The sequence below is a fragment of the Ictalurus furcatus genome, chromosome 27, assembly GCF_023375685.1.
Source record: "Ictalurus furcatus strain D&B chromosome 27, Billie_1.0, whole genome shotgun sequence".
NCBI lineage: Eukaryota > Metazoa > Chordata > Actinopteri > Siluriformes > Ictaluridae > Ictalurus > Ictalurus furcatus.
In genome coordinates this window covers 15,019,035-15,031,275 of record NC_071281.1, presented here as the reverse complement: position 1 = coordinate 15,031,275, position 12,241 = coordinate 15,019,035, and the positions used below count along the sequence as shown (strand labels likewise).

General features: G+C 40.8%; 1 protein-coding gene across 1 annotated transcript; it reads right to left on the bottom strand.

Annotated features, from left to right (window-relative positions):
- Positions 1–6,478: 6,478 nt before the first annotated feature.
- On the bottom strand, positions 6,479–10,112 carry irx3a (iroquois homeobox 3a). The gene is made up of 2 exons (XM_053617272.1): positions 9,228–10,112; positions 6,479–8,528 (listed from the first exon to the last, which is right to left on the bottom strand). The coding sequence occupies exons 1-2, from the start codon at positions 9,438–9,440 to the stop codon at positions 7,452–7,454; spliced, it is 1,290 nt and encodes a 429-aa protein (XP_053473247.1). The 5' UTR covers positions 9,441–10,112; the 3' UTR covers positions 6,479–7,451.
- Positions 10,113–12,241: the final 2,129 nt, after the last annotated feature.

The following is a 12,241-nucleotide window of genomic DNA, read 5'->3' as shown; positions in this document are numbered from 1 at the left end:
TGAAAGGTTCCCCCAAAGTGACCAATAGAAGATCTAGATTTAATGTCGTTTTTAAGTGAACTATTGAAGCACTCTTTTTAAAGTTCAAGGGTTCCTTGGACTAACTAAGGGTCCATTAGTTAAGACTCTAACGGTCCTAAAACAGGGCTGCTCTGAACCCTTTCTGACAGGAAAGCACTCTACATAGAACATTTAAAGGAATCCCAAGAGGAACAAAAGAACCCTTATTAGTTCTAGATTCAACCTTTGTAATACTGTAGTGATGGTAGCAAATATCTTCATAATGCTTTTTCTATAGTCTCATGTAACAGGCAGCCAGACTGCTATAGTATATCATCCACGTCCATTTCTTCCATATCTCCCATTCCTCTTCTGAGCTACAGCTAGCATCATTACGGATACAGTCTTTTACCTCTGGAGCCCACCAGCCGAAGCTAATGTACTTGAGATCGACATCAAAGTGAAGCGGAGTGCGAGCCTTCGCCAATAAACTTTTTGGCCTCCCATTACATTAGCATTATTTAAAAGGAGAAGAGAGTCTTTAATAAACTCTATTAATCTTGGTGAGCGAGGGAGTTCATTGGTGCGCCCTCCTCCCTCCGCTCTCCCCAATCAATCAGCTCAGCCCTGTTAATGTATTCATGGGGAAAGGCAAGGCAGGACTTGTTTGACAGAGTTCCAAGAAAAGAAGAATTTATTAAGTCTCTACCTCGGGTGCAGCCGAGCCAGCGAACCTTTCACCAGTCACACAATCAATAAAGAGCCCCTGAATATATGATCCATAATTATATGGGCAAAAATTGAACAATATATCTGATGTCATGACAAGGGGTGAATGGAACGAGAGTGAGAGTGAAGCAGCCTGCTTTAATTGCTGGAGTATGGAAGGCGATTCCAAATTTCAGAATGATAAAACCTGTTCGGAATGACTTGGATGTAGGTGGCCAGTGAGAATTTTGCAGGTGCTCGTCATTTCTCGGCCAATTTCGGATTCGACATCAATGAGATAAGGACACGTTGTTGTTTGATTGTTGGGTTGAGGAATTGTTTATACCTAATGGGATTGCAATGAATGGAAAGAGTTCATTCAGTTGTTCATCTTCATTCATCTTCAGGAACTGCTTTATCATGGTCAAGGTTGTGGTGGATCCAGAACCTACCCTGGGAACACTGGGTAGGTTACACATTTACACATTTACATTTATTGCATTTGGCAGATGCCCTTCTCCAGAGTGATGTGCATTTAATTCTTTTATACATCTGAGCAGTTGGCCTTAAGAGTGGCAGCTCTGCTGGGGTTTGAACTCGCAACCTTCCAATCAGTAGTCCAAAATCTTAACAACTGAGCTACCACTGCCCATTCACACACTCGTTTTCACCAAGGGGAAACTTAGCCTGGCCAGTCCACCTTCAGGCATGTTTTTGGGTGTTGGGATGAAGGAAACCGTAACTAAACCACCTAGACATGGAATGAACATAAACCAGAGCTCAGGTTCTAACCATGGACCTTAGAGCTGTGAGGTGGAAACACTACCCTCTGCACTACCATGCCACCAAACAGTTCTCATGCAGTGGAGAAATTCTGAATTCTGGCGTCTATGAAAAATATTTTGTCTAATGTGGAAAAGACAAGGAGTTTCCTAGAACAAGTTCAAAAGCTTTTTCTTTCTTTTACAGACTCTTGTTCCATTTTCCTCTCCTTCTGTCTATTTCATCCTCTTTGGACATGTTTGTTGATCTTCAAGTAGTCCGAAGCGTCAGGTTTCATTTTGCTTATCTACAAATGCATGGACTAATTTCCATGGCTTCAGCGCAGTTCAGTGTCGTCAAAGCAACGAGTCTGAATTTTATTAATCCCCACATGTTTGAAGCACAGCCAGGATCTCTCTGTGACCCTGCATTCTGAGTATTTGTCCCAACACAGTTGATCCTTCAGCCTTGCCATTCTTCTATTCAGTCCTTCTTACCAGACGGCCATTTTCACATTAAGCAAAAGGAAGGAGAACATATGGACGGTAAGACAGAATCATGTCAGAGAGCAGGGTGCAGAGAGAGGCCTTGAGACTTTGCCTGCTCTTGGGGGAGGAAAAAATAAAGCGAGAGCGATCAGCTTCAAAGCGCCATTTCCATAATTGCCCTGTAAGTCAGCGGTGATGAGCCAAAGGGAGTGAAAAAAAGCACAATCTTTCAGTTGGATGAACGGCAAAAGCTCACCTCCTCTTCCACCTTACACCCCCCAGGTCTCTTTTTCTCCCCACCATCTCCTCTTTCTGCCACTGCACCCTTATTTCTACCCCCACTTGTTGCCTTTCGAAGCCTGCAAAAGAATTCTTCTCTCAAAACTTGGTCAACAATAGGCATGAAATCAGCATCGCTCCTCCCCCTTGACTAGAGAGTGGCACTATTACTGGGCTTTTTGTCAGTGGGTCTGCTTGGACCACAAAAACACAGATCAGCTATTCACTCAGCAATTGCTCCGCTAGTAGCCTATGAACATTTTAAAACTGTTTATAAGGACTGCTTATAGTCACTCTAGGACGCTGTGGATCCACTTGAAATGCCAGCATAAAACAGACTTTTTTTGGGATAAAAAGTAATCCATGACTCTCGCAGCCCTAGTTAAGAAAAGGCATGATGGCACAAAACATGATTTGATGGTTTGCAAATGCAGATATCTGCCTTATCTGGAGGTGCAGGAGCATTTGGATGGCCTGTCGCTTTACCGATACTGACAGCATGGAACATGTGTTCTGTAATCCAGACCTGGTTCTTGGCGTCCCCTCATAGGTCACCAAACATGCTTGTGAAAAAGAGCAACAAGAGTGTGTGTACGCTTTTGTGCGTGTGTGTGACTAACAATCAGCAGCGCCTCATAAAAGGATTAGTGACCTCCGCAAAGAGCATAGGGCTCTTCAAAGCCTCAGCAGGGCTACAATAGCGCTGACATTTGTCCGTCTCAGAGCGGGGGAGACAACGAGGGGAGGACAGGAGGACAACGCAGGGCCGAACCTCCCTTTCACAAGCCGACTCCGGCTCCTTCCAACACTGCTTATGTACTCCTCCGTATTTCTCCATTCATCCGCAGGGCTTCTGATGGCTCCATTGGCTCGGCTCTGTCTCTCATGGGGTCGCCCCTCGCTGTCCTCCTTCTCCGCATCAATGACGGGCCAGAAAGATAGATTAGATTTCACTTTAATCATTCTCTTGCTGCACTTTTTTTTATCCCATCCAAATTGGTATTTAACAATGCATTCTTCCTGCAGCGTGGCGTAACTATGGACGTCTGCCATTGATGCTGAGTGGTGCTCTGAGATAAAAAAAAAGGCTTCGGCTCTGTCTTATAGACTGAATTGCCATTTGCTTTCGAGTGTGTCAATACGGTCTGGGGTTCCCACAGCTGCTCTTATGTTGAGTATTCAAAGTTTTATTTAAAACTACCCGTTCAGATTGATTGTTCTAAGGACATAATTGGCTTAAAATGGTTAGGTGTCAAATCTGTGAGTGTGTGTGTGTGTGTGTTAGCCATTCTCTTTCCATATCCATCCCCCCCTGTGAATTCTCCCGGGTGTATTGGAGAGAAAAAGCTGCTCTCTGCTGGAGTGTTTAGCATCGCTTGCAGCGCTGGACTAAAAAGAGGCGTCGCTGTTGATTATTGCTCGTTAACCACAAGGACATCCACTTAACTCGGGATAAACGAGAGCCCACCACCCGCAGCCTCCGCCTATAGCTCTGAGCAAAATGTTCATTAATGCACATCAATTGCTGAGTGGAGAGAAAAGAAAAAGGAACAAAATGGACGCGTACATGACAACATTGTCGTCTGTGTTTATGTCATTTCCGGAGACGCATCTTAATCTTTAATTTAACGTAATGATCGTGGCTAAAGAGGTCGCCATGCTTGCACTGTTTAGCTTGAGGTTAACAAATAAGAGATATGCTGTTAAGATTGCCTTCAGAGCTCCTTGAAACATAAATCTTTCCTAAATTTAGTTTAAAAAACAAAAAAACAAACAAAAAATAAAAACAGCCACTCAAATTCACTCAAACAACCAATCAAATAAATGTTCTCTAAAAAGTAAATAAAGTCCTGACAGACTATACTGAGAGAAACATTCTTCAGCACTAATGTGAATACATGTAATTGATATATTTAATTTTCTTTCATGAAAAATTAAGCTATTTACAACGTCATGTCTTATCAATGTATATGCGACTATTTCTGTTAGGTCTGTAATTAATTGTTATTACGTCACAACCCTCCAGGTTAGTATGCACGAGCAGGTTTACCCCCAGGCTGCCATCCACAGAAACTTCTCAAGGCTAATTGGACAAAGCTGGTCACGCGTGCACGTTCACAAAACGCGCGTTCCCGAGTAAACACTAAACTTAACTGACTGCGTCAAAAAACATTCACGCTTTGTGGTTATTTTCCAGCGGGCGCAATCTGAGTTTACGTTAACAGCATCTAATAATAATAATAATAATAATAATAATAATAATAAAGAATATAAGACATGTTGGCGTCCCAATCCCTTAGAATTAAATTTCAATTCAACATTCCTGCACCGGAGATGCTGATTTGATCAAATCCGCTGTAAAGACATAATGTTTTATATTACATGAATGAATGTCTTGTCTGACTCGTAGGCTTTATTGTCAAATACAAATCTTAAAAATTCGTTGGAAGTTGAACTCAATTTTTAGGAAATAACTTTGCCAATCATACGTGATAAATAAATAAAAAGCTTGCAACGAATAAATAGTGGTAAGGACTTGAAATGATTTGTATTATGAAAAAAAAAAACAAATTTAGCTTTATTTGGACTAGAAAGCAATGCATTTTTGTGATTAATAGCTGATACTAGAAAACACGTTGGCTGTTTAATGTATAATACATCATATGAAAATGTCGTCATGGCGACAGTTTTCATTTAAACCTTTATTATCATTCTTTTAGTCCCTTTTTTTTCGTTTTTCTTCTTATTTATTGCTGTGAGGTTATTTGGATACAGACCATACGGTATTATTATTATTATTATTATTATTGCTATTATTATTATTATTATTATTATTATTATTAGTGTCAAGATTGTAGTGAGTCGTAAATGTAAATCCTACTGCTATCATGTGGTAATTGATCGCCTGCGTGTGGAAATTAAAAATAAATAAATAAAAAAAATACACCGCAAAACGCAAAATGCGGTATCACTTGCCTCCGCGACGTTTTTTCACGTGTTTTTTTTTTAAGGTTAAATAGAAAATAAGTTCAAATAAGTCAAACCCAGTTCCCCTGCGTCCCGCAAACATGGAAAAGGGCGGATTGTGCTAGACTGTAGAGGGAGCTCCAACTCTAACTTTCCCGAGCTTTTCCAGCCCTGGAACAAAGCTCCTTCCATGCAAATGGAGGGAATGGATGGAGGTGAAGGGGGGTGTAAACATAAATAAATTATTTCTCAGTGTATCTCAGGCATATGGCAAGCAGCGCGGCATCGGTGTCTGATTAGAATTCATTATGCATTAATAATAAAAAAAAGAAGAGAGAGAGAGAGAGAGAGAGAGAGAGAGACCAAATCACACATTTCATATGAGAGAGGAGATTAAGCAAACAACCGGTAAAGGTATTTGAACTGTTTTAGCTTCTTTAAAAGGATAAGATAATAAAAGAATTTAAAAGAAAAAAATGTTGGGGAGGAAAAAAAAAAAGAAGAAGAAGAAAAAAGAATCAATTCTCATTTCAGCCAAATTGAGTCGTATGCGATTTCAGGCCAATATAAATGAAATAATTATTCATTTCATATTGGCTGTTACGCCTCGATGAGGATAATCCCCCTCCATTAATATCCAAATATGCGATTCAAGAAGGAGCTAATTACAGTCAAGGCTCTGAAATAGGAAAACGTTTCAAATCGACCAATTCGTGCTTAGCCAAGCCTCAGAAGCCCTGGTGAAGTTCCCTCAAGAGAAGAACTGCATATCAAAAAAAAAAAAAACATCCCAGCCAATCATCTTTTCTGTACAGTATGGCTGCTCCCAAACCCGAATCCAATTAAACTCTACTGATCATGGTTAAAAAAATCATACGTCACTGTCCTCTTTTTTCACAGTGTTTACAAGAATATTTTCCCTTACTATTTAATATGTCAGTATTCATTTCTTTAAAAAGTTTTGATCACACCCTAAATCATACAGTATGCTTGTTAAAATTAAAACATTGCATTTGGTGTGTTTAAGTTGCCGCAGTTCATTTATTAGCCAAAATATAGACTTTCTTGTACAATTTTGGATCACAAGTATGTACATTTTCTTTCTTTACGTTATATATATACAAAACATTTCAACATCGAATCCTCACAAAACAAAAGAAAAGGGGAAAAAAAAAAGAGGAAGAAAAAAAAACCTCACAGACTACAATTTTTTACAGCATTGCATTAGCAATTATACACAAGGACATGCTTACAAGGTAAGTACACAGGGTGTGTTATTCATTTTTTTTTTTTTTTTTTTTTTTTTTTTTTTTTTTACATTCCTTACGACAGGTTAAAATGAAGATTTATAAAAAGAGTCTCTATAAGGTGGAAAAGGGGGTTGGATAATAAGATGGCAGCTTCAGGTTGGTCCTGAGGCCTAAGAGACATGGGGGAAGTTAGAAAAGGTTTGGGATCAAGAAAGTGAAAGTTTTAAATAGCAAAGTAATTATGGTTGTTGGGAAGGAATTGTTTTTGTATACTGTTTTTCGTTTGAATTGCCAAACGTTGCGTTTTGTGATGTTTGAACCCTCTTTGCGATGTTGGACATTCAGCTACACAAGAAAAAAACAAACAAAAAAAAACAAAACAAAACAATAAAAGTAAATAAAATAAAATAATAATAATAATAATAAAAAGCGCACAATATGGAACCGTGGTTGAAACTCGTGTGGCTATCCAATAGTACACAATTACGTAAATCAAATAAAAATAATTATTATAACTATTATGAACTTGAAAATGAAATTGCCAAGATACACTTATGATTATGACGGGCTGTTTTTTTTTTCTTTCTTCTTTCTTTCTCTCTGCTTCCAAGGCACTAGATCTCTCCGAAATAACAGCAAGGACAATTAAATAATCGTTCTGGATACCTGATTGTAATTAGACTATGAGTGAAGGTTTTACACTGCTCGACTTTTTGAAATCTTTTTTCTTTTCTTTTTCTTTTTTAAAACAGCCTTGACAAAATCTAAAGAGTTTTTGATGCTTTTCTTGCCCCCTCTCTTAAATGCGCATGCTCCTTTCTTGTATACAAGTGTTTAGCCTCTTAAATTTTTGAAAGCACGGAGTTTTGTAGAACAAGAAGAAGAAGAAGAAAAAAAATATTGATATATTTATATTTATATATGCACTGGATAGGAAAACGAAAACAGTGTTCGTGAGGAACATGTTCACGAGGAGTATTCAAATGTGGGCACAGGCTCAGTGAGGGGGATGTGATGTACCTGAGTGTGCAGTCTCTGAGCTGACATTGCGCTCTTCCGTGTGCCTGTTGCCAGTGTAGAGCGCGAGGCCGTTGGCTGAAGCCTGATTGGCCAGTCCTAAATAGTGGTTTGAGTTGAGCAGCGCGAGCTGGTGCGCCGAGAACGCACGGCTCGTCCAGTTCTGCAGTTTGCCCACCGGGCATGAAACGAGTCTATGAGGAGGCATGACGGCCTGGGATGAGCTCCCGTTGACGAGTGGAGATTTCCGGGGATTGTCCGGGCTCGTGGCTGTCTCAGCCAAAGACCAGATCTTAGGTTTTTGCACCGGGGCTACGTTGTTTTCAGCTGGAGGAGAGTTGGACACCGGGTTGAGTTTGATCTGCTCGCTGCTGGGAGGCTGCGTTTTGAGGTTTAATGAATGAGGAAGGTGATGGTGATGGTGGTGGTGTAGGTGGTGATGATGGTGGTGGAAGTGATCGGGCCGCTCAGCGTCTGCGTCCGCGTCTGTGCCCTCTTGGGCCACGGCTTTTAAAAGCTTCGGCTCGGGCCCGTGTAAATCCTCATAGCCGTCCGAGATTTCCGAGTCGCAGCTGGCGTCCAGCTTGGAGTCCGAGTGGAGCTCGTCCTGCTCGTCCAGCTCGTCCTTGCTCTCGATGTGCTCCGTGTCGATGTTCTCCAAGTCGATCTCTTCCTCGTCCTCGCGCTTGTCGCCATCGTCGCCTTCGTGGTCGCTGCCGTACACGTTGCCTTCTTCGTCCGTGCGGTTGCGCGGCGTCCAGGTCATCTTGTTCTCCTTCTTCAGTCTCCTCCGGGCGTTAGCGAACCATGTGGACACCTGGGTGAGGGTCATCTTGGTGATGATGGCCAGCATGATCTTCTCGCCCTTGGTAGGATACGGGTTCTTGCGGTGCTCGCTGAGCCAGGCCTTCAGCGTGCTTGTGCTCTCCCTGGTGGCATTTTTGGGTCTGGATGGGTCTCCGAACTGGTACTGGCCGTAGGGATAGAAAGCAGGGTGAGGATGGGCAAACGCTGGGTGCTGGACACCTGGACTGTCTTTTAGCTCATACTGAGCTCCCTGAAAAATAAGCACAAGAATTTTAGGATGTGAAACAAACATGTTTGCTAGAAAATACAACAAAGAAAACTTTATAATTACTGTCCATTTTTTTTTTTTTTTTTTTTTTTTTTTTTTTGGCATTACTGTAGCTTCACAAAGAAACATACTGAATTTCATGTGTACAAAAAGAAGTGGGTAGTTAGGTATCAATTTAAAAATAACCAATTTGTTGACATAGTTAACACACACACACACACACACACACACACACGCACGCACACACACATTAAAGATATTTAACAGAATTATGCATGGTAGCTTGCTTTAAAAATAGATTATATATTTATATATATTTTGATTTTCCTCTTGATGAATGTTTTGACTACAGAACTTTTTTGTACATTATATTATTGCTTGGCAGTCTACACACAGGCCTATTTCTGTGTAACAAAAAAAAAAAGTACTATTGGTTAATTTGTTACTTTTTTTTTCTTCATTTCGTATTTGCCAAACGGAGTCAACAGCAAAGTTCACTACTGTCTTGCAAAACCATGCTACCATAACCTGCAGAAATGTTTTTGATGTCGAAACGCACAACGAGTGGTATGTAAAAAAAAAAGAAAAAGAAAAAGAAAAAAAGATTATAGACCAGAAGAAGAAAAAGAAGCCGATAAAAAGAGAAGATTTACGTAATCTTTGCATGAGAGGATAACTCACCAACTGACTGAAAATCGACAGGTCGTTTGAATAAGGAAGAAACGCTCCGTAGGTGTGTGCAGCGCTGAAAGGTGATCCGTACATGGTGGAGAGAACGTTGGAGAGCGTGCCGGACGGACTGAGCTCGCTCCCGCTGCGCGCGTTGCCGATCCCTTGCCGTTCTTGCGGGTATATCGGTCGGATGTACTGGTATCCCAACTGTGGGAAAGACATTGTAGTTGGGGAACGAAGGGGGAAAAAAACAGCAGTCTGCTGAAATCGCACACACGTACACGCGCACACATACACGCACGCACACGCACACACACACAAAAATCGCTTTCTCGATGCGCGCTACGATATCCAGTGTACAGTGAGTACAAAAGTGTAAGGGAAGTCTATATTTCCTCCGAAAACGGGCCGCGCGTAAACGATCCGCCGGCCGCTTCCCTCCCTCGCTTCCCTATTGATCTGAATGGACTAAGGTCAGGTCCTTACAGATTGCTTTAGATTATTGGGACGCCTTTTGCTCTGATTGACATTTCTAGTCGCCCAGAAGCTCCTCCTATTTCTCAAGTCTCTCCCCTACGTTCACTTCTCTCTCTCTCTCTCTCTCTCTCTCTCACACACACATGCTCTTTCTCTCTCTCTCTCGCTCTCTCTCTCTCACATGCTCTCTCTCTCTCTCTCTCTCTCTCGTCTATTTTTTGCCCTTTTTTCCTCTCTTGCTGCTCTATTCCGTATGGATAGGCGCTCTGACGTCGCGATCTCTTATTTGAAAGAGTTTCAAGTCTCATTTTATGGCTCGCCAATCATTTCATTTGTCATTTGTTCGCCGCTTCAGTCCTTCCCCTGTTTCACGGGCTAATTCCCACTCTCTCTCTCTCTCTCTCTCTCTCTCTCTCTCTCTCTCTCTCTTTCTTTCTTCACTCTCTCTTTCTTTCTCTCTTTAACACACAAACGGTACATTTCATTCTTGCTCAGTTATTAACTTTTGCAATTTCTTTTTCTTTGTTTGTGTTATTTCGTTTGGACGCGTTCCCTGCGCGAAATCTTCGCCCAAGTCTGTAGGACTTTAGAGTTGAAGAGCACTGTCGGAGTTTTATACGCGCAACAACAACTACAAAACAACAACAACAACAAAAAACAACAACCAAAAACTCTCGGTATAGAGATTCAGAATTGTTTTAACCAGAGTTTTAATCTCAGCAAACGTCGAGCTGCTCGGTGTTCATCTTACTCCTTTAATTTCAAACATCCAGCCAGTTGACATGTTGTCGTTTTGACTTCAAAGAGTAAGTTGACAAGAACGGAGAAGTCCGGCGATTAGCGCCTGCGCCGTGAACGCGTCAGCAATGGCAGCTTTAGCAATCCACACTGTTGTGGATTCTCCATTCTGCTGGCTCTACGACATGAGAATATATCTTATCTATTATTATTATTATTATTATTATTATTATTATTATTATTATTATTGCACTAACCTATACACAGTATATAAGTACATATATCGACTCTAAAGCTGCTTTGATTTTCTGAAACATAATTACAAACGCTCTCATTATGCATTCATGTGTGATTTTATTATCATATTTGATCTTGATCATATAAGACCAAGGATTGCCCTACAAATGATGCCTCTGATAGCCTCCCAAGCCTCCTGTAAATAATGCGGATTAAAACTAAACAGCACGACGTGAATTGAAATTCCTTGAACCGAGAGATGAAAATATGTCAGGGACACATCTGTGATTGTTTTACATCCGGACTTTGTATCATCATACCCTTGTGTTTCTGCTAAGCCTATGCAAAACAACGGCGCGTTTGAGTGGTTGAGTCTTCAGCTTATTTAAATACTACACAGGATAAGAACTCAGATATATTATGATTTAAAAAAGAAAAAAGAAAAAAAAAGCATTAGTTAAGGACATATTGCGTTTAGATTTCCAGGAAAGCCTTGCACTTTATTAAAACGCCCTGAATCTGCTTTTAAACTGATGATTATTATTGTATTTGTCATAGCAGCGTCTGCTGTGTAATTTGTAGCTCTATAATACCCTCATTCACACCGCCTATTCAGCGCGTCCAGGGTTTTTTTTTTTTTTTCTTTTTTTTTTTTTTTTGTCAGGTTATTACACACATCTGTGGTAAATACAGCCATCAAAACAGAGATTATCATATATAACAATATGTATCACAGAGATACATACAGAAAACGCATACATAGATTCACACTTTTACACAGATCCATGTATTACACAGGGAAGATGTATGTATTTTCAGTATAAATTATAAACTCCAAATACTCTTACAAGAAGTTATAACATTTACCACAAACAACAACAACAACAACAACAGAGTCACAATTTACATATCTTCATAATTTTAAGCAAGTCCATTGGTACTGTTTCTGTTTTTTTTTTTTTTTTATCATCAGTTTTGAGTCTTCTTAAGTAGTTTACAATTTGTTTCAATACAGTGCAAGCAGGTATGTTACGTTGATTAATGACCATTTTACTTCTTGTTTTCCATATCTTGTCTTCTGTTACCATGTCCAGGCATGTTGAGGAAAACGATTCGGGATTTGGAGGCTTAATAATTCAAACCAGCAGTATCTGGTCATGTGCATGGAACGATAATACATACAGACGCACACCAAACCGGGTTAGTCTGAAACACCCGGCTGACCCCACAGCACCACTGCGCCATCTGGGACAAACAAAAACCTAGCTTGTTTTTAAAGTAGTATATCTGAGTTTGTAGACCACTTCTACTGTCAGAAATGTTAGTCCTTCTGTTCAAGACCTGTTCTCGGTGTGCGAGTTGCTCTGACTCGGTAGTCACCCGAGTCTCCGGGTAGTCAGCGGTGCGTCCTCGCTGCTGTAGCCGCCCGAAGGCGCCTCTAGCCCGGGAGCCACACGCATCTCCTCCCCGGAACCCACTACAGCCCCAAGCGTTGCCTCTGATTTATTGCCCCAATTCAAACACGTGCACATGAGCCAACTTCACACGTTTTTTTTCCCCTTTCACACCAA

Bases quoted from the DNA above. Each gene is read 5' to 3' on its own strand.
- irx3a (XM_053617272.1), bottom strand. From the start codon at position 9,440: ATGTCTTTCCCACAGTTGGGATACCAGTACATCCGACCGATATACCCG. The intron at 8,529-9,227 runs GTGAGTTATCCT...CTTATTTTTCAG, and splicing joins TGTCGATTTTCAGTCAGTTG to GGAGCTCAGTATGAGCTAAA.